General features: G+C 48.7%; 2 protein-coding genes across 3 annotated transcripts; both read right to left on the bottom strand.

The window, feature by feature from the left end:
• Positions 1 to 3,749: 3,749 nt before the first annotated feature.
• MBD3 (methyl-CpG binding domain protein 3) lies at positions 3,750 to 16,915 on the bottom strand. Of its 2 annotated transcripts, none has more exons than XM_015886735.3 (8): positions 16,802 to 16,915; positions 14,995 to 15,117; positions 10,489 to 10,648; positions 9,890 to 10,027; positions 8,669 to 8,759; positions 8,036 to 8,213; positions 6,860 to 7,057; positions 3,750 to 5,619 (listed from the first exon to the last, which is right to left on the bottom strand). In XM_015886735.3, exons 1-7 carry the CDS (start codon positions 16,855 to 16,857, stop codon positions 6,865 to 6,867), a joined length of 939 nt encoding a protein of 312 aa, XP_015742221.2. In that variant the 5' UTR covers positions 16,858 to 16,915; the 3' UTR covers positions 3,750 to 5,619; positions 6,860 to 6,864. The 2 variants fall into 2 exon arrangements, with proteins under 2 accessions (XP_015742221.2, XP_015742222.2); XM_015886736.3 differs by lacking the exon at positions 16,802 to 16,915 and adding an exon at positions 16,064 to 16,252.
• Positions 16,916 to 19,814: 2,899 nt separating this feature from the next.
• UQCR11 (ubiquinol-cytochrome c reductase, complex III subunit XI) lies at positions 19,815 to 21,622 on the bottom strand. Its single transcript, XM_032441052.2, has 3 exons — positions 21,545 to 21,622; positions 20,899 to 21,033; positions 19,815 to 20,015 (listed from the first exon to the last, which is right to left on the bottom strand). The coding sequence occupies exons 1-2, from the start codon at positions 21,592 to 21,594 to the stop codon at positions 20,913 to 20,915; spliced, it is 171 nt and encodes a 56-aa protein (XP_032296943.1). The 5' UTR covers positions 21,595 to 21,622; the 3' UTR covers positions 19,815 to 20,015; positions 20,899 to 20,912.
• Between the last annotated feature and the right edge of the window lie 891 nt (positions 21,623 to 22,513).

Here is a 22,513-nt window from a genome sequence, read left to right as displayed (position 1 = left end):
ATCTCCTTTCATCACAGTGCATTAACCAAATGCAACACACAGGATCCAGCATTAAGGTGGGGAGTGTGTTTTGCAGTAGCTCTAAGTCTTCAGGAGCTCTAACTTGACTTTCTGCACTGTTCCCCAAGCAAAAGAAATCATGCAAACCTCATGCAAAGAATGCGAGCTTTGAGCTCAGAGCAGGAGAGGTGCTGCAGCCTGAAGAACTATATAAAAAAGAAGTCCTCAGTGGTGTGTGGGAAGGCTTAGGGGAATATTTCAGCACATCAGGAGCTGAATCACTGCATGTAGGTGGAGCCAGACAGATTGACAAGATCTGCAACTTGGAAAAATGACCTAAGTCTGAGATCAATCAACTCGCAAAGTCGCTGACGGAGGGAACAACAGATGGATGTTGGATGGAGGTGAGGAGTCTCAATGTCAGTATGGGAGGGATAAAGGCACTGGGCACACACACACTGTGCTGACCGACTCGTGTGACCCCCTGTGCACACATGGATGCATTCTGAGCAATGCAAAAAGCTGAGCACACCTCCGAAACACAGCAGCACATAAAAACAAGGCACTGAGGGGGAAGCCATGAGCAGACGTCTCTTTTGCCATGCATGAGATTCATGAAGGATGCAGCTTCCAGGTAATGACTTCTGAGAAGTTGTGGAGCAGCACTCGATGCAAAACCAGGAATTAATTGCACCTCAGATAAAAGCACGAAAGAAATAAATGATTGTAAACCAAGCTTTCAAGTTCTACAGCCCTTCAGATCGCTGCATCCTAGTCAAATCTGCTTCACAGGCTGATCCGGGACGTAACACTGTACTCAAATCACAAGCAAACCCAAGTAATAACTTCCTAATTTCCTCCAGAAAGCCCAAACTTGGGGCCTATTCATCCCAAGAGCTGTACTTTGTCCATGCAAATCCATCCAGCTCTCCTCAGCTGAGCAGTTCCTGAGCTCTGCCACTAGAGACAAACCACGACGAGGTCACTCACTGCCCTACTATTCCAGTTCTGCACAGTCTCTAAGCATTTCCCTCAGTGACTCTGCATGGTACAAAGAATGCACTAAACATGGAGAGATTAATGGAATGAATTAAATAACGCCTTGCCTTGTTTGGTAAATGAAACCTTACGAGCAGCTGTTGGCACTGGATCCGTATCATCAATACTCAATTACAAAGCCAGCCCCGTAACCCTGGCAATCATCTCAAACACCATTTGGCAGGTCATGCTGGAGTTCAAAATGTTATGACTGCAAATGAGCATTTAGCCAACGCTGCTCTGTGCTCCTCTCACACGCAGCAGCTGGTCATGGGGTTAAACAAAAGGGCAACGCTTTGCCCTCATTAGTTCAAGGCAACACGGCTGATCTCTGATAATCCGAGGGCAAACCTGAGTTTTCAGCTCGCTGCATCCAACCCAGGATGTCATATTGTGTTTACAGCAGGGAGCTGTGGTTCCTATCAGGGGTCTGTTGTGTGTGACACCAGCTGAACAATGAAACACAATTTGTTTGATAGGGGATAAGTGCAACTTTTGGACAGGGTATGATCCAAAGATCCTCCATGGGCATCCTGACTCCTGAGTATGGCCTTATGTATGCACACAATCCCAAGTAATAGGGCTGACCAGATAGTTAATGCTAAAAACCTGACTTTAGGATCCCACCTTCTCCCCTTGTTCGCCCTATTCCCTCTGAACACATTCTCCTACCTTCCTTTTGAGCATCAGGCCACATGGTACAGGCTCTCTTTAAAGCAAGACCAAAAGGACGTGGACTCTGCTTGGAGATGGGTTGTCCTTCGCTATATTCTGCTCTACCACCTCCTGCAAAGTAGTAAAGAGTGGGAGTGAATTACAGAAATGAATAGAGGAAACAGCAAGGCTCAGCCAGAAGGAAGCTGAGCACGTAGGGAAGATGGGAAGGGCCTTTTTGCAGCCAGAAAGGACCAGCAACCAAAACTCATCTGACCAAGGAAACTTTATCAGCACAGCACACTGCCTCTTCCCTCTGCTCCTCACAATGCTCTCAGCCTGGGAGAGATTAGCTTTCAGCAAGACAGCTGCAAAATACATGTATTTCCCCCCCCCTCTTTCACCTCCATTCACTCTCCCATTCAACATACCCTTAGATTATAGAAAGGAGCAGGAGAACAGCCTGCCAGAGCTAAAGAGAAGCAGAATTACCTCCAGCAGCAGCTGATAAACTGCCACTGCTGAAAAGCTTCCATTCAGCAGTCTGCTTGGCACAAAGGGAATGCTTTCAGCTCCCACTGCAACCCAAACGTGCCTCGCTGATGGAAACACGTGTTTCTGATTTGCCAAGTTCGTTCCAGCTCCTCCTCTCACCCAGGAAGCAGAACAAGAGCGTGTATTTGTCAGTGAACTCTCACATCAAACCTTTTGGCTGCAGTATTATTGCTAGGAAGCCATGAGAGATGGAACAAAAGGCTCCACGTGCTGGGTTTAACATGCCCACAGTAGCAGCCCAGCTGTGCCTCTCATGCCTGTTTTCTCTTCCTAATATGCTCAGTTTACAAGCAAGAAAACTCCTCCCTTCTCTTGCTCAACAGGCAGCACAGCAAGTTGGGCTTCAGATGGGAGCAGGCAGAGCCACCTACAAGAACTCTGCAGGTTTAAATTGTACCAACATCTGAGCAAACAGCTGATTTCACTGTCATTTTTGCAGCGTAAAACTTCCAGGTGGGCCACAAACCATCACGAGGAGCACAGGACAGGGCTCATATGGCTTCTGTGAGCTCAGCAAAAACCCAAAGTGACACCAGCTGCAGAAGAAGATGCACAATAGCAGCTGTACTGGGCAGACTCCTGTGAAAATGACCACTTATAAGGCTTGATAGCATCATTTCAGATGACCAAAGCAAATAACGAGCAGGACAAACCCAAGCCTAATACATTTTGCCTTAATTCCATTCAATTGCTTTTCTTACACGTGCTCTTTACTTACTGCTTCAAAAGATACACCTCAATAACGCCACTCTCTCCACCTTGGGGATATGCAGAATGAAGGCTGATCACCCTGTGCCCCTCCATCATGTCCATGGCAGCAGGCTGCAATGAGAAACTCAGTGATCAGAGGCATGAGAAAGACAGCAAGCTCCTTTACAAGGAACATTCATTTACTCACCCATCTCAGCAAGCAGGTAATGTTATTTAAGTATCTTTATGTGCCCTGTATTCCTTTTCTGGCACTCTGAGCAATCAGCTCCCTCCATATCAATGCAAACACATACAGGCTTTTGATTTGACACACCAGTTGGCAGCAATTTGAACTTCACAATTCATTCTTCTTAATCTTCAGCGCATCAAAACAGTACTGTCAGCTTCTCAATCACCTGCGTTGTGCTGCTATGTATGCTTCACATGCACTTCCATTTAAATACAAGTAAGCAGAGGCATCACTAGATAGAAAAGTTTATAAGGAACCACCCAAACAGCACCAGAACATGGTCATTACTGTCATAAGAACCCCTCCATGGTGGGCTATAGACTTCTAGAGCTCAAATCCAGCCTAAAACACAGCACATCTCAGCAGCCACTCGCTGAGGATACAGGACTCGGTAGCTTTCCATAATGTCACTCTTATCCTTCTCTTATGGGTCTCAAACACTGAGATCCAAACCTCAGAACAGAGCCCACCATGAAGACGTGAACATCTCCCTGCCCACATCACTGGAATACAGCACACAAACACCAAACAGGGGCTGGAGGGAGAAGAGAAGAGTCTCCGCTTTGTGAGAAACATTTAATTCAACACAACGAATTACAAGAGGACAGGTTTACAGAATAATAACCGTAACAGACTGGTTAAAAAACAGGAAAATCATCTTCACTGGGCTGCAGTAGAAGGTAAAAGACCCCCAAGGCAATACCTGCTACGGCAGCAGCAAAGTACAGTTTCAGTCTTCTCGCAGTACTCCAAATGAGCAATAGCAAAAGAAAGTTCATACAGTATCAGTCACTTTGGCATGGGATCTTTATCAAGGAGCTTTAAACCTACGGACATCACTAAAGCAAACTAACTCTCCCAAAGGTCTCCCCGGTCCCTCGCTTTGACTGCTAACCATTCTCACGCAATAAAGGCTCTGGGAGCTACTTTCTTCCCCAAGTTTTGGGATACCAACAACTTGTACAAGTGGTTAGTGGCACAATATTTAATCCACCACTTTATACTCTCAGCTGAGATGTCCACGCATGTATTATGCAGTGGATACCCTAAGACTAAAATAGCTTCTGAAACCTAGTCAACATATTCCCCAAGCTATACACTCATCTTCCTCCCCCTCTCCCCATCCTCCCTCCCCAGATAAAGCCCTTTGCAGCCCCAAGTTACCCCAAAATGCTCACAGTTGTACTAGAAGAGACTGAGGAATCAATCAAGGTACCCACGGTGAAGCCAAATACTTAGAAACACATTAAGGCAGGTTTCACATCAGTTCATTTTTTGGACACAAAATGCTGGTCACTTCACTGCACATGCAAATAAGAAAGGTTTAATACTTAATAAAAAGCTTTAGATTCTGTTTTTTTTTTTTTTCTTTTTTAGGTAACAATTATAGAAAAAAAATCAACCTTTTACCTTGTTTTTAAAAGAGGTCAGAACATTACTGCACATGAAAGCATGTGTAGAAACACCTATTGGAATGGATTCCCTTCCCTCCACACACACAGAAACAGAGGTGAGGGTTCTTGGCACCAAAAGAGAAAAGAGGAAGTCTTCCTCATTGTCAGTCAGAAATGAGTAATCCTCCCATTCTGAGTTGAGGTCCTTCTGACCAGAATAAACCAAAGCAAAATATACCACTGAGCGGGTATATTCATCTTATCTGTTCTGTTATGCCTGAGCATACACAGAACTCCATATAAAAACGTGCACTGTAGTGCATTTGGTTGTGATGTTGGAACTCACTAAAAACCAGATTGCCATTGACCAGTTCCTCATGTGTAACTTCCCCTACTTTTCAAAACCTCAGGTGGAATAGGCACTGGTAGTTCATCTCTGAGACTACGCTGCCAAGACCAACGTGGTCTTGTGAGGAAAATGAAACTCACTGACCTGAATTGACACATGGAATGACAATCCACAACATAAAATGACCTCCGTGCAGACTGGTACAGACAGGTAGCCCACAGCAGAGCAGCCAAGGAGTGAAACAGCATCTCTCTCACTTGCATCAGAGAGAAAATGGTTTCTATGGGTCATCGTTAAAGGGACTTGGATAGAAAAGCTTGAAAAACGTAGCACCCATCACTGACCCACAAAACCAAACCCAAATTTAAAAGGACAGGGAGTTCGGTTCCTAATACATTCCCTCCCACTGTTTTGTATTCCTTTATTCCCTCCCACTTTTGTTTTCCCCAGTTGCCCTCCCCCTTTACAAAATGGAGGGGGAGTAGAGCTTAGTCAAGTTCCATCTTCCAAACTACCCAGCAATGAATGAACCATCAGCTTCTTGGCTTTTCCTGAAGTGTACATCAAAATGCTCATAGTTGCAGCTGGACTGGTGGTGCAAGTTACTCTGCAGACACTCTTGGCTTTGTAAATAGTTGTGCTGACCCTGCTGGTAGGGTTTGTACTGGGAATTCTTAAGATGGAACTCCCTAGAAGGAAAAAGAAAGAAGTACCTGGTAAGTTAAGAGACACTTCTGAACCCCTTTGTGAACCATAGAACCAGTGCCAAAACATCACCACTTCTTTATCTCCTGTTTTTCACCTTCAGCAGATGGTTTGTTATGGTTCTCTGCCGGGCCAGACCTCTGTAGTAGAAAGGAATGTGAGATATTCACTGTCCAAATAAAGCTACTGCTAGTCATGTGGTAAACCAGGAAAATATAGAGCCCAGATGCAAGATGGTATCTCCTGAACGCTGAGCAGATTTCACATTACAACCAACCTTCCAGCTTCATATAAATCATTCTTCACTCTACCTCGTGCTAAAAAGCAGCTGCCACTCCCTCCAAAGGGGTTTTTCTTTTCTCCTGCTGTTCATCCCAAAGATCTTTTCTTTCTTCCTCCACATTCCTGATTCCTGCCCGACAGGCTCACACCACTGGAATCTGCACAATGCAGCACCCAGGCTATTGGCTGTCCTATCTCAGACACAGAACGTTCACTGCTTTCTTAGTCTAAAATGATCAGAAATTAAAACCAGTGAGTTCTGTTTTCATTTCACTGCATGAGGTCCCTCCCCCCCCCCCCCCCCCATCTCTGCATTCCTACACAGTAAAGATTTATCACTCTGAGCTACTTTGGGTTACAAGACAATAAAAAAATTCCACCTGCACCTTAAAAAAGTTCCACTGTAAAAGTGAAAGTCAGGCAGACTCGAACACCAGCAGCAGCTCCTGATGGTAACTTTAAAGGCTGCTCAGTGTAAAGGCAGGTTTCTGTGAACCCCTGCAGTTGGCAGCATTAAACTATTCAGATCTTCTCACATTCTGAACGTGTACGTGCTTCTGTTACTTTCAGTTTACAAATTCCTGCCACAAAAGTATTTTAGCAACTTCCCTTTTCTGGTAGTCAAGTTGCCCTTTCTGAGTTCTATAAATGTTATTTCGTATTTCCAGAGATGTGCTCTCTAATACTGCAAGAGAAATGCTTGTTGAAAAGGCAGAGAACTGAGCCCATAAGACATCAGCTGTCCTGCCTCCCTGTTGGATCCTCCTCCTGCCTGTCACAGGTTGTAATAAATAAACTGGAGGGGGAAATGACATCACAAGAACTGGTCGATTTTCAATATCAAATCCTTCATCTGCTGCCATTTGGAGTCTGGAAAAGATTTCTGCCTTCAATGAAGCACTATTCATTAAATTAAGGTGAGAAAGGAGGCTGTCACCTTACCTGGACTATACATTCTCCATTTCCTGATCATGATCCTGTTCCTCTTCCTCCTCCTCATCTTCTCCTTCTTCTTCACCTCCTTCTTTCTCTGTAGGAGCTTCCCCATCTCTTGCTATCTCCTCTACATGGGCCAGCATGTCAGCCATTAGAGCTTCCTCCAGCCTCTTCCTCACCTGCTGCACCAGCTCCTCTTGCTTCCTGCCCCAAAATCAACCAGCACTCACATTAACTCTCAAAGCTACTTCGAGCAAAAGAAATATCGTTCATAGAGAAGACTGGGCAGAAAAGAAGGACTTGGAAAGAGTCATCTGCAAGAGCTGTACCATTAGAATAAAAAAGGCCTGGCATTAAAGCGAGGCTGAAAGAAACACCTTAGTTTTTCCACTCAATATTTCAATGTTAACAGCTCCTTTTATCTCATGTTATGTCTTTAAGTCATGTAACGCAATGTAAAGAACTGGTCAACAAACTGCGGTGCATGGGATTCCTATTTCATCTCAGCTACAGGAAACCACAAAGCTATAAGCAGATTGCTTTTCCTGGTCATTCATGTCTAAATCACACCCCACAGATGTCATCCTGTAGTTCAAAAAGATTGACCAGCTGAATGGTCAAAACAATTCCAGCATTAATGAATGTGAAGAAGTGTGATTTCAGGTTTGAGAAAGGAATATACTAAAGACATCATCAGGTGCTTAAAGCTGAATCTGACCAACCCTGATTTGTTGGAAGCAAGCTGTGGCTCCATGAATTGCATCCTTGTTCACTGCCACAGCAGTAGTTGATGCTTTGAGTTGGTCTTGTGCTGACACAGAAGAGTAAGATGGGAAAACACTGCATGTATTTTCACCAAGCACCCCTTTCCTTGAGAGGTGCCCTAACCAACCTTACTCAACCTCAGACACCTTTGTCAGTTAAAGGAGACAGACAATATGAAGAACAAACATCAACCTGAAACCTCAGAGTAACTGACCATGGTCAAAATAACATATAACGTGCTTTAAGTATATGAGAGCTGCTTTAAGTACATGACTGTGTGAGAGCTGCTTCGTGTAACCATTTCTTTTCTACCTTTCTGATAAAGCCACGCTCCACTATCAGAGGTTTCAGTTTGCCATTGAACAGAGAGAGCACAGGGAGGGAAACATCTCAAGGCAGTATTTCTCTGATTCATACCTAATATCTTCATCAGTCACCATAAATGCTTTGCAAAGCGGCTGTGAAGTGTTGAGCCACACACCAGGATTCTTCTCCACGGCTGCAGACAGCTGCCCAGTGATGGGCATGGTGCTGGTGTGCAGAGCACTGGCTATGGCAGAGAGAAGGGTCTCATCAGTGCAACCAGGTCCAACCCCTGCAAGGCAGAGAAGTGACAATCAGCACTGCACCACAAACAGCAAATCAAACAGAAAGCACTGTTTAAATGTTAATGGCAAAGCAGGTGGTGTTATTTAGAAAGTCAGCACGACGCAAATCTCAGCCCTAAAGGGTTCTAATAGCACCTGCACAACTCCCCCCCCCCCCCCCCCCCAAGGTTATTGAAACCCAGATCAATCCCTCATTGTGCCACGTAAAACACAGCCTGGGAGTGGAAGCGGTTTAAACAGGCATTGCTTCTGGAAAACAAACAAACACAAGGCAAGAAACTTTGCCACTTCCTCTCATTATGCTGCTGTATCCCCTAAGGACAAAGGGAGGTCACAGGGCATTAACAGCTGCTGTTGGAGGAGGAGTGGTCTGAAGAGCTCAACCTCTGGATCATCACTGGAGCCAACAGGTCACCCCCAGAGCTAAGGGCAGGCTGATTACCTTGTAAACCTTTTGGAAGGTCCATTGTTTTCACCAGCTCCTCTGCAATGTCGAAAGCATTCAGCCCACTTAATTTCTTCTCCCAGAAGAGCTGCCATGAAAGAAAGCACTGATTGGTACACGTAAGATTGGTACACGTAAAGAAATGGAATTGATAGACACACCCAATACCTGCAAGCTACAGGAGCAGGCAGGGCATTGCTGCAGGCAAAGGTGGGAGACACTACAGAAGGGCTCGGCCATGCATGAAGGCAGGGAGCAAACCTCACTGCCCATCAATCCCACACCTCATCCTGATTTACTGCTTTGAAGGCAGCTTGCCCCCTGGCTCAATCTCATTTCACAAAGGTAAGTTCTCAAGCTTGGATGTAGGAGTATTTTATAAGGCATTTTTAATGAAATCACTTTATTCTTTGAGTGATACACGTGAATGCCACCTGCAAGAGTGTAAGATACCCTGCTAATTGGTACCATTGACAGCGCCTGAACACACTAATGAAGCTGAACTTCTGGCTTCCAAAAGGAATAAAGATGGGCTCACGACAGGGAAGGATTCACAGACACCCTGGTGTGAGTTCTATGGAGGCAGCGGGCTGTCAGCTCTGGGCAGCACTAATGAACTGAGAACGCCTTCCAAAGGCAGCTTTGAACACACCAGCCTCACTTGAACCAATGCCCAGCTCCGAAGCTGTGCCGGTCCAAGTGCACTCTGAGCATCCTTTCACTTGATGAAACTAAGCTGAAAGATTTCCTTTACTATTGGTCCATTCTCTTGCTGGCAAATATACAACATGAGAAGAAAAACAACAGGCAACTCTGTCACAGTGACACTCCAAGTGAATTTCGGATTGTACTCAAAGAGGTGCAATTAACCAGTAATGATAAACCCATCTGCAGGGGGTAGCACCCCATGTAGCACATCACAAGCACCACACTGGTAAGATTTAGGTTGGATATCAGGGGGAAGTTCTTTACTATGAGAGTGGTGAGGTGCTGGAACAGCTGCCCAATGGAGCTGAGGGTGCCCCATCCATCCCTGGAGGTGTTCAAGGCCAGGTTGGATGGGTCCCTGGGCTGGTATTAAATGGGAAGGTTGGCAGCCCTGCCTGCAGCAGTGGAGTTTGAAGCTTCACGAGCCCTGAGGTCTCTTCTAACCCAAGTCATTCTATGATTCTGTGATTCTTCCTTCTGGAAAAGCAGCCTCTGAGCTGCACACCTCACCTGCCGGGGTTGGTCCACAGCTTTCTGAGGATCGCTCTTCACCTTATTGCTGGGGTGGTTTGTGATCTTTGTGACAGGCTGTTTGAAGATGGAGGCCGTCTGCCTGACGGGCAGCGCCGTGTTCAAATCAGGCTTGCCCTAAACAGTTCAAAACAAAAGGTAAGGAGAAAATGCCGTGAAATGTTTTATATTAGCCAAAATGCTACTACAGCTATAAAGATGCACCTAGAAGTTTTGATACAACATTGGTAACGACAGCACTGATAACCATTAGGTCCGACTAGATGAACTCAGTGGTCCTTCCAACCCCAATGACTTGAAGGTTTCAATGCACCTTAAGTTACATGGAAGACAGGAATTGTGCCCCTGAGATCTGCCCTGCTCATCTGGGAAGGGCTGTGGGACAGGCTTTGTCCTCAAGAATGCAGACATACCATCTGCTAAACATATTTATTCATGAGGTGTAGAAAAAGACTAAGGACAAACACTGCTCTGAACCAGGTTGTGCGCTAATTGGTCCATAAGCTTACGAAGGCTGTTTGTATGCACCATCCACACGGTGCTGCCTCTTCAGTTCATCCCAAAGGTGAACAACTTACTTTGGCTTGGTTGGAACAGTCGTAGCGCATCCTCTGCCTGTTCTTGTTCATTTTACTCATCAGCATCTTCCCTGTGCGGAAGTCAAAGGTGCTCAGGTCCATGGAGCTGCCCAGGTAACGAGCCAGCTGGGGTTTGCTGCGGAACTTCTTACCACTGGGGCTGGAAAAGCAAAGATAGAGATCAGGAAGGAGAACGAAACCTTCTGCACTTCAGCACTGTTTTAAGTCGTGTTTCTCTTCCTGAGCTCATGCTCAGCTCGAGATGGGTATTGCTGCACTCAGGTCAACTTCTCGTTGTTATTGGGAGGCGCAAATGGAGCACAGAACTCGCTGGGAACAAAATTTAGACCACGTATAAATTAAGAGCATAATTAGCAGAGTAATTGGAGACAATGGCATAAAGGCAGCTATCAATCCATTGTCTCTAATAACAGCACCTGTTTCCAAGGATAATCTCATTGAGAGGCACCATAAGTCCTCCCCCAGACTCTGTTGTGCAGCAGCAAGGAGGAAGACGTTCATTACCGAGGTGCAAAGCAATGAACTACAACACTTAACTGATGCAGGAATAAAAGGTCAAAACCTTACAAAACTCTCAATTAATGGCAAAACAGAAGAGGTTTGTTTTACACGCCTGATTTTACATGGGGATGCTACAAGCTGGCAAGCACACACGACTCCAAGTCTCATTTTGTTTTAATAACAGCAGAGCCCTTTGCACTACTACAAAAAGCACTAATTGAGTCCTTTTGTATTGGGTGCATAAAGCAAAAAGCAGGCAGTAAGAACTACAGGCTCTGAGCACAAAGTCGTCCTCACATCTCATTTAGCATCACAACGCTGCTTTATTCCCTTAATTCCTCTCATTTCTGTTTCTTTGCATCTTTAACATGCCAAGCACTTTGTTTCCTGAGGAGCAGAGCACAGGTGAGGTGCACGTACACCTGATAAAGGCTCATATATACCCAGTGCACCCAATATGGGTTACATAGGTGAAAAACACCATAAACTCCAGCTGAGCCCTCCCCAAACTTGTCTGTTTCCTTCTATCACACAGCACTTAGCAGTGCTGGGACAGATCAGTCACATCACATGAAAACAGGATTATCTCCAAGTGCACGGTGCTGCCTTTGGGTCGGGGTAACCCCAGATTACACACATTACAGACTCTATTTGCTCCTCTGGAGGAGACAGAGAGAAAGAGGTGTTATCAGCACAACTTACACCCTCTGGATACAAATGAGCACTGATGAGGTTCCAATGCCTCCTGAAGCCAGTTGGAGAGCTGTAATTAAGTCACCTTCTGTTATTCCTAAAGCCAGAAACGCAGCTTCTTGCTCATAGATTTCTACTAGAAGGCCAAGAATAACTGGAAATAATGAAGCTGTCACAGGCAGAGGGAAGCAGTGCTGCTTCAGCAATGCAGAACACCCCCCAGTGCTGCGGCACTGAGATGCTAACAACCTCTCTGGGGTCTTCTTTAGGGTAGCTCAAAGGAAAAAGTGTTTTTCCACCATATTATCTACTTCTTTGAAAGCTCCATAGCAGGACAGAGTGGGAAAAAAAAGCTGTGTGAGCATAGGATTTCTAGTCCCATGGCAATGAATGGCAGGAGCAAGTCAATTAGTCTGTATAAGAAAGGGAAGGGGGGAGAAAGGAAAAGGAAGGGGGGAGAAAAGGAAAAGGAAGGGGGGAGAAAAGGAAAAGGAAGGGGGGAGGAAAGGAAAAGGAAGGGGGGAGGAAAGGAAAAGGAAGGGGGGAGAAAGGAAAAGGAAGGGGGGAGAAAGGAAAAGGAAGGGGGAAGGAAAGGAAAAGGAAGGGGGGAGAAAAGGAAAAGGAAGGGGGGAGAAAGGAAAAGGAAGGGGGGAGAAAGGAAAAGGAAGGGGGGAGAAAAGGAAAAGGAAGGGGGGAGAAAAGGAAAAGGAAGGGGGGAGAAAGGAAAAGGAAGAGGGGGGAAAAGGAAAAGGAAGGGGGGGGAAAAGGAAAAGGAAGGGGGGAGAAAGGAAAAGGAAGGGGGGTGAAAGGAAAAGGAAGGGGGGAGAAAAGGAAAAGGAAGGGGGGAGGAAAGGAAAAGGAAGGGGGGAGGAAAGGAAAAGGAAGGGGGGAGAAAAGGAAAAGGAAGGGGGGAGAAAGGAAAAGGAAGGGGGGGGAAAGGAAAAGGAAGGGGGGGGAAAAGGAAAAGGAAGGGGGGGGAAAGGAAAAGTAGACAGTCAGAAGGAACCGAATGATTAAAAACTCTCTCTCAAAATAAAACCTCCTGAAAGGGAAAGTTAGCACAAATCATACTGAAAATATCAGAGGAGGAAGGGCTCCATCCTTGTTGGTGTGCAGGACGGTTTGCAGTGAGCTGCGAAACACTCAGACCAGAAGATGGCATCAGAGCAGGAAGAAGCAGGCAGGAACAGACTGGATCCAGACATCAAATTTGAAACCACTGGTTCCAAACACAAAGGGAGCTGTATGCTGTGATCCCCAAAGGAAGCAGCAGCTCCAGCAGTGCTCTGGGCAGAGCTTTCACTGCTGTCAGCTAAGTCGAAAAGAAAAGCTCCTGCTGCATGAAAGGCACGATGCTGCTTCCCCTTCTCAGATCTGCAGCTCCCATTTATTTAACACAACCAGAAATCCACCGAAGGGAATATTAAAAGCAACGTGCTGAGGGCTGTGCTGAGGTGCAAGGTTCTTGTTCTGCCACTTCAAAGCGTGGGGGATTCCAGAGCAACAGAGCCAGATGCACTCAGAGCGCGTTGCACGAAGCCTGCAGCTCTATTTGTCAGCGTGCACTCGAGTAATTCTGCAAGGGATCTGAAGAACAGCTTCTAACTCAACTCAGCTCACAACTAAAACGATCCTGAAATGACTCACAGCTCTGGCCCAAAACAAAAGCAACGAGGGGTTAAAGAGAGCAACTTCTATCCCAATGCAATGGGGGAATGAAGCTGTGGGGCTGAGAGGGTCAGAAAACAAAACGCAGCCATAAAACCTCAGTGACAGAACTCAGCAGGTTGTGCTTCCAGCCAGCAACGAGGCACAGAGATGCTGCTCCAGCAATGATGAAGCTGATGAGATTTTTAATGCAATGAAAGAGGAAATTTCTCTCTTTCCGAGTGCAGAGCAGAAAGCTTTGCTTTATTGTTGCTTTTGGCTTTTCTCCTGAGAACTGAAGACTTCAAATGAGACCCAAAAGGAAGAAATCTTGTCACAAAACTGCAGCAAACAACCTGTTCTGGATGTAGCTGCAGGTCCCGGTGCTGTGAGCTTCTTCCCACCCCTACAAAGCAGGGAACCACGACGCCACGAGTGATTCCCACATCATTCTGTCTACCCAGTGCTAATAGAACAGCCCCATAGAGCCTGAATCTGCTATCGAGGGCTCTATGGGTGCAGATGGGTCGGATGCACGCAGCCCATTGAGGGCACGTGGCCGCCAGGTGCCCACTCTCTGTGCTCAGCTCAGCCTTTGTCTCTGTGCTGCCAGCAGGATCCCTCCTCCTGCCTCACTCCACGAGTCTCCTCCCCTCTGTTCTCCTCTCCCCATTTCGCATCCGCCAGATTCCTCACAACTTGGGAAGGGAGGGACAAAAGGCAAAACAAATCCCACCAGCTCGCTCCGGATATTGCCAGCCTTTAATTGAAACAGAGATGGTCCGAACCGACACCAAAAGGCCCCCCCCCAATCAGAAGCATATGCTCAAAGCCTCATGATGGTTAGAAGGCAAAATGCTTTTCCTCCTCTTTTCCTCTCCCCTTTCCTGCCTGCATCACATCCACTGTCCCCATTATTGGTGGTAGCAGGTCCTGAACTCACCCCGGTGCCCCCACATCTCTATGGGATGCAATGAGGCAGCACAGAAAGCAACAGTGCAAACCCACCAGGACCAGGTGAGCGCTGCAGTCAGTGCTGCAGTCACCACTTCTCATCCTGATGTGCTCACAGGGATATATACCCACACATCAATGTCCCCATCACCCACCCGGGGCACCCTGCTCACAGCCCACAGCTGTCTTAAGGCAGAGCATCAGCCCACACACAAGCAGCACATCCACATGGCTTTGCTTAATGGGCCACCAAGGGCACAGAACCACAGCTTGGGCCATGCAGAACACTGGGACTAAATGGGCCATGCAGGATGTGGATGGGCTGCCAAAGACGTGGCCCCATAGACACATAGAAGCACTATGTGCACTGCTGCACAGAGCAGCTGTAAACCCTCCTTCTCCAGGTGGGCACAAAGAGCACGAGAAGATCCCACACAGCCAGAACTCACTCAGACTTCATCAACTAACATGGTTCTCATCATGACATGCAGAGCAAACCCTCCACCCCAACCTTATTGCAGCCCATCAGCCCCACTGCACTGAATAAAGCACTCCTGCACTGCTCCCATTGGCAAGGCTGGAGGACAGAGTAGAGTACGACACATCTACCTCCCAAATCAGACTTCAACAGGACACAAGGAGATCTCCATATACACAAATAAAGCAGCCTGTGCTGCCCGTGCTGCTCACCTTGGATTGGTGTTAATCCCCAAAGCTGGCGACCGTACACGGGAGCGTTTGTTTCCAGTTATTTCTGATGGGAAGCTGTGCACACAATTGTCCACGCTCACCGAGTCCGTGTGCTCAGAGCAGCTGGGTGAAAGAAAACAGCCAGGTAAGCAACAGGCAGCAATAGCAGAGCTATTAATAAAGAGCTGCTCGTCTATTCTCCACTCTGAGGTAAAGCAAAATGCAACAGCAACCAAAAATTAGTGCAGCGGGGCCACGTTATGCCTTTGATCTCTGACCAGATTGATATTAAGGGAAAACTCATTATACCTTGGGAATAATAGGGCACTTATTCTCTTCCCCCCCCCCCCAGCTCTGTTTTAAGTGCAGCTCTGGGTTCCCTGGACCCAACACTGTATGAGCACCTCCAGCATCAGACCCTGATAGAGAGCACTGTTCTACCCAGTGCTCAATGCTAATCCTCACCATCATAAGGAGATGGTGAAGATGAATGCAGAGCTGATAGCACATCCCATTGACCACCATATACCCAATGCTGCTGAGCCCAGAGCCTTCACTCGACCCCAAAGTAGCACTGGACAGTGGGTGCAGCCCCGGGATGATGGGACCCTCCTGCTGATACCCAAAGCACCCTGCACACATGGGACCCGCTCAGCACTGCAAGGCAATGAGTGCACTGCATAGGGATCACCCCACAGCACCCAACCCATGGGGCAGCACACAGCAGGGAGCCGGCAGCCCCCAAAGCAGCCCCCCAACACCTCAAAGCAGCCCATAATAACTCCAAACGGGCCCCAATGACCCCAAACCAGCCTCCAATGACTCCAAGCAAACACCAAAACAACCCAAAAAACACCCTCAAGCAACACATAAAGCAGCCCCAAAACACCCTCAAGCAGCCCCCAAACAGCCTTAACGACCTCAAGCAGCCCCCAATTACCCCATACAGCCCCCAAAGCAGCCCCTCAATTCCCCAAACAGCCCCCATTGCAGCCCTCCAACGACCCCCAATTCAGCCCCATAGCTCCCAACGCAGGACCCCCACCTCCCCCCCCCAACCCTCTCCCACCTCTTCCGCTCCATCTCCGCCTCCTCGGCCTCGGGCCCACCGCTCCCCTCGCCCCCTCCGCTTCTCGTTCCCCCAATGGCCGCAGTTCCACCCGCTCTCGGCCTCTCTCCGGACCACGCCGTGGCCCTCCTGCCCTCCTGCCCTCCTCTCCTCCTCCTCCTCCTCCTCCTCCTCCGGCCGTGAAGCTCCGCTCTCCGTTCCGCCCGCCCCCCCGGTTCCGTTCTCCGCCCCCCCCCCCCCAATCCACGCTCCGCCTCCCGTAGGGCCGGGGGCGGCAGATCCCTCCGCCCGGTCACGCCGCGGGATATAGTCCCTGGGTACAAGCTGCCCCTTGGAGACCCCCCCCCCCCCACATACACACCCAGCCTCAACCCCCCCCCCCATCCTCCTCTTGAGACCCCCATTGAGCCCCCCCGGTCACACAGAGCCCCAATGGCCACCGGTGCAGCCCGCCCCCATCCCCAGATGGACCCCCCCTCCATCCCCATATAGATCCCATCCCCAGCCCCCCATATAGAACTCAACCCCACAGGGAGCCCCCCCGACCCCCACAGGGATCCCACACTGACCCCTCAACTGCCGATATCTGCCCCCACCCCCCACCCCACGCGGACCACATCCCCATAGAAACCCCTCCCCCCCCCAACATCCAATCCTCCTAGGGACCCCCTATACCCTCCCATAGACCCCCCCCCCCACCCCATAAACCCTCTCCATCCCCTCTCCCCCCAGCCTTACCCCACCGCCTGGCGCCGTGCCCCCCCTCGCTGTCCCGGTAGCGCCGCTTTGGGCATCGTTCCCCCCCCTCCGTCGGTTCCCTCCGCTCTGCCCGTTCAACCCCGTTCGCCCCCCGCCCCCCGCCCGCTCACGCCCCCTGCAGCCCCGGCCCCGCTCCGCAGCGCCCACCCGGGCTGAGCACACACAGAGAGAAGGGGAGGGACAAGAGGGGGGTCGAGGGGGGTGGGGGGTGGGTGGGCATTGAGGGCATGGCCTGAAGGATGGAGCTCAGGGAGGGAGGATATGGGCGGTATTTAGGGCACAGAGATGGGCCACCATAAAGCACTTGGGGAATGAATGGGATGTGAATGGGAACACGTGGGAGAGATGTAGGAGGCAGGGAATGGATGGGGAATCATGAATGGGATGGGTGATCAACGTGGATGGGATGTAAAGGATCGTTTGGGGGTGAGGGATGAACCAGCAGCGTGTGGTTGGCCATCAAGGACATGGATCTATGCAGGACATAGGGAGTGAATGGGCCACTAATGGGGTGGCCCCATGGATAAACAGTGCAGGATGTAGGGCCACCATAAAGATGGGGGATGGATGGGTCATCAATACGGCCCCATGGACAGGCTGTGAAGGATGGGGGTGAGGGATGAACCATCAATAATGGGGGGATAAACCACACAGGGTATAGGGCACGGAATGGCTATCAGGGATATGGGGTGTGGATGGGCCATATGGGCCAGCAAGGACATGGATCCCTATGGGACATGGGGAGTCAATGGGGCCACCAAGGACGTGGATCCATATAGGACATGGGGAGTCAATGAGCCACTAAGGATGTGGATCCATATGGGACATGGGGACTGAATGGGCCACCAAGGACATGGGGCATGGATGGGACATCACCAATAGGACCCCATGTGTGATATAGGGCACAGATGAGTCACCAAAGATGTGGGATATGGATGGCCATGCAGGATGTGGATGGACCCCATAAACACGCAGGCTGCCATGGAGCTTCTTCATCCTGTTGCATCTCCCAGCTCTGCCTTTGGTTCACATCTGTGCAAAGAAAAAGAGCCGCTGTCGTTTTAATTAAGCAAATAAAGGCACCAAAATGTGGCTCATTCGTTATAAACACAAGGGAGGATGTGAGATGGGTGTTGGGGACCAGAGGAAACCCGGCCCTGGGTGCAAGGGGAGAAGCTCACAATGGCCTCATAGGGGTGGTTGTGCCCATGGGTGCAGTTGCTCATACAGGAAGAACTTTCCATTTCAGACACCTGGCAGTAGGAGATTGTGCCTTTAATCAGCACAGAAGCTCCCATTCCACAGCACCGGCCTCGTTCCTCTTGGCTTTATGTTTGAATGAACAAACCCAGGAAGCATCTCACCCTCCTGCCGTTATTCCCTGCACAATCTCAAGCACACACAGCTTTAACCACCAGCACTGACCAAAACCACATCGTTTTTCATCAACTTACTTCCCCTTTGCCTATTATTCCCCCCCTCCCCATCACATTGAAGCACAGCTGCTCCACCAAGAATAAAGGTTAATGGATGAACCATAGGAAGTGAGGCAAAGCAATCCCAAATTCACCCCAGCATTCCCAAATTCACCCCTTTTTCAGCACAGCAAATGGGGAAATAAGGAAGAGAAGCTGCAAAGCTGCTGTGCTGGAAGCAGAGCCTGAACCCCACAGCCCTGTGTACAGCAACTGGATGGTCCTCAATGGCATTTTACTTAAGGACAGACTGCACAGGCTGGTGCTGCAGGTGGGGATGGAGATATTGACCTGGAGATACCAACCTGCTCAATGCTCACTGCATTGCAAGAGAAGCTGGAAAAGAGACAAGGTGTTCACCCTGCTGGGTCTGAATGAGAAGTTCAGGCTGTAACTCTGCAGCTCAAGGGGTAAATATGCTGGTCCTCCCTTGGGAATGATGCTGATACAGAAGGTGAAGGCTCCAGGACATCCACATCCAGACCATCCCAACGTTGTGTTCCTGCTCAGCCATCGCTGTGCCCTCTAGCGGAGCTCTCCTGCTTGTGACACAAGAGTTTCCTCTCGCAGCTCTTTGTCTCGACACTAATCTCTTCCCACCCGCATGTGACACTGCCTCGTTTGAAATGCAGCAGCAAACACAAGCAGCTGAACCGTCTCCAAAGGGTAAATAAATCCAAAGTCCAGGCGTTTCTTGCCCTGCCTGTGCAGGCAGCTGGGGTTTGGAATCTAAGTACCTCCCAATGCAACCCAGTGTGCAGCACAGCACTGCTGCTGCTGGGTCCTTCCTGATGGTGACTGGAGAACTCAGAGATACAGGAGAGCAAAGGGAAGCAGAGATGGACCCTCAGCCTGAGCCCTTCTGAAGGCTCCTCAAAGCAGCAGGAACAGGATCGTCCGCCCACAGGGATGAGCCCAAACCAGGTCAGGATTGAAGGCAGCACGTTGTGTCCGTCGTGTCTAGACATGCTGAGCAGGTTAAGAGCACAGACTGAGTGCTCAGCTCTGATCTTAGTGTGGTGATGGTGAATGGCCTCATCTAACTCCCACTTCCAAGTGAGAATGGATCAACATCTCAATGTGCAGCACAGCATTTGACAGGGCCTTTAGCTCTCAGGAGGCAGCCTGGAGTTCAGGAGCACAGCTCCAGCCAGTGAGGTGATAGTTAACACTAATACTAAAGCAATTAATTCTGTTAGGCAGTTCAAGCATCCCGCCCAGTGACACCATATTATACAACAGTATTCCACTTAAAAACAGTGTCACCCCAAAGCCTTCAACCCTAAAAGCAACAGCGTCACCACAAGCAAGAGAAAAGCTTCCCTAAAGAGATGCTGCAATCAACACTGTGTTAAATGTAGTTCACAAACCACAGCAGCATGAATAGGAGTGAGCAACAACTACAGCAGTTGGTGCCTGAGGAATCAAAGCAAACCTGTGCACATCGTCCTTGGGGCCTTCAAACAAGCTTAAAAACACAAAATGCAGACAAAGAAGGTAACACAGCAACACCAACGTATTGTTCACTTGGTTTATTTTGTGCATCGGCTTCATAAATTACTTGCATTAGGCCAAGATCAGCTGTGGAAGGGATGAGTTCATAACCAAGTGGTCACAATGTGGCACCAAAACCTCTTGTAGGATTTGTGCTGAGTATTTCGAGTTCACCTCAAAGCAGGGATCTCAGCAGAAGGCTCCAAACCAATCCAGCAATACATCTACAACAAACACAAAGCAGACATTAAGAGGCACTTACTTCCTGCATAGTACAGCAGCTAACACTACACACAGCCATCAATAAACCCCTAAGAACAGCCAGACAGACATCTCTGCTATAGGAGCCAGCACCAGAATGGAGGCTTTTATGTCTCTTTTAAAGGAACCAGAGGGCAACACAGGAACAGCCTCCTCCTCTACAGCAATATCCCTTCTCCAGGTACTCACACACAGCAATACTCTTAGTTGAGAACAGAGAATATAAGCTGTGGTGTCAGGAATGGATCCACGTTCCCACCGCTGGCTCAGGTTATTTATAAGCAAAGAAAACCCCTTAATGTGTGGATTAATTTCACAATATGAGGGCTTTTCCTCAGCCTTTTCCTCTCAGTGTCTTTAAAATAAAGCAAATTAGTCGTATCTGCAGCAAGGAATAGAATTATAGAAACACAGAATGGAATATAGAATGAAGCAGCTGAATAGGTCTAACAACAAAGTCTTGACCTTTAAGCCAATATAGCTAAGATTAGAAGTAAAGGGATCTACTCAGAGTCCTAATTTACCCTGGAGGGCTCAATGTCAAGAACCACAGCACAATTCTATACAAAATAACCACTGGAAAATGATATTCTTGGTAATATTTCATCCTTCTGAAACCCTGTGAAGCGCTGCCTGTTAAAAACCAATAATAAGAGTGCAAAAGTGGAGCTGGAGGAACAGGACAACACATCAACCAGCCTCTGAGGTATTCAAAGCCAGGCTGGATGTGGATTGGATCCAATGTGGGTTGGAACCGGGTGATCATTGTGGTCCCTTTTCAACCCAGGCCATTCTATGATCACATCGAAGCAGCTCTACGACTTCAGCTGCACAACCAGCCCTTACCATCAGAGGGAAGCTCAATCTTCAGCTTTATACTTCCCACCGATGTAAGGGACGTACTGAAGGACGAGTTTCCAATCCGTGATCCATATCACACCGGTTCCACCTACAGCACCCCACGTAACCAGGGTGGGAGTCCTAAAGGAGACACAGAAAGGGGTGAACAGCTTCAATTCTCCATTGGGAAAGGTTTGGTAAAGGGATGGATGTGGGCAATTCACCTCAATTAAGGGCTATATAGGAAGTAACCTTGAAGGAACCCCTTGCACATAAGGGACATAGGTTACATAGGAACAGTTAAGGACTATATAGGAAGTATCCTTAAAGGAACCCCATGCATATAAGGGGTATATACCCAAGATGTTACATAGGAAAGGGTTAATGCTTTTATTTACAGGACACACTTAAAAAGGGCCTTCAAAGAGCCTGAGGCCTTCCCATAAGGGGACACAGCGCTGCATCAAGGGGGGAAAGAACCACCTGAGGCCTCATAACCCCACAGGGGCCTCGTAACCCCCACAGGGGCCTCGTGTACCCCACAGGGGCCTCGTATACCCCACAGAGGCCTCGTATCCCCCCCCATCCCGTCCCCCCCCGGCCCGAGGTGCGGCCTACGACCCGACCCGACCCGACCCGTCCCGTCTCTCACCAGTTCTGCAGCAGCTGAACGTACCGCGGCCCAACCAACTTGCTCAGCATCTCGTCGCCTCAAAGTCACCCCCTCTACGCATGCGCCTATGCGACGCCGAGTGTAGAAGGACCCTAAACCCGGCTGCCCGTTGCGCTGCCTGAGTGTAAATGGTGTTGTCATGGCAACGGGGCCTACTTCATCCCGTGTAGGCCTCAGGCCTGAGGCCTGCAGATGGGGAGTGCTGTGAATCCCTACAGTGCTGTAGATTAAGCCATAGTGCTGTAGGGTTGGAGATTAGGCCTCCTAATCTAAGTACCCACCTCGTGGTGGAGCAAAGAGATGAGCTGGAGGGGTCAGGCCTGTCCTCACAAGGACATGGGGGATGGCCTATGTCACTGTGATGCAGTGAGGATGGAGGCTGTGGGGTGTTTTCCTTGTCCACACACTGTGTCTATGATGGAGAAGGAACACAGGCCCTGAGGGCTGACCCTACCCCTGTATAAGGGTAAAGGTGTGGGGTGTTGGTCCTATCCCCATGCAGGTGACCCCTGGGGACATGGCAATGTACCCAGATGTGGAGTCATCAGTACAGGAGAGACATGGACATGTTGGAGTGCATAGAAATGATATGGGGGATGGAATGGCTCCCAGCAATGCTGAACAAGGGGAAGGACACAGGGTCAGCCCCTGGGATGGGACACAGAAGCAAAGGGGGGATAAGGAGACACCAAGTGAAACAGCTCTATTTGCCCATAGGTGATGAGTAAGGGAGGATTAAGACGCCCCCTACAAGCACAAGGTGGATGTGGGTCATATATATATATATATCTATATAAGGCAATACCAGGCTTTGTGGTGCTGGGTTTGGGCTGAACCCATTGCCCAGAGCACAGAACAGAATCCTGCTGGGTCTCCTTGTCTTTTTCTTGTGCAGATTGAGTCCAAGGTAACACCTTTATTACAGCTTTTCATCCATAGATACACAAC

Source organism: Coturnix japonica, chromosome 16 (genome assembly GCF_054131305.1).
Source record: "Coturnix japonica strain WE chromosome 16, WE-NBRP24, whole genome shotgun sequence".
NCBI classification, from domain to species: Eukaryota; Metazoa; Chordata; class Aves; order Galliformes; family Phasianidae; genus Coturnix; species Coturnix japonica.
Note: the sequence above shows the minus strand (reverse complement) of the source record. Positions and strands in the feature narration are given on the sequence as shown.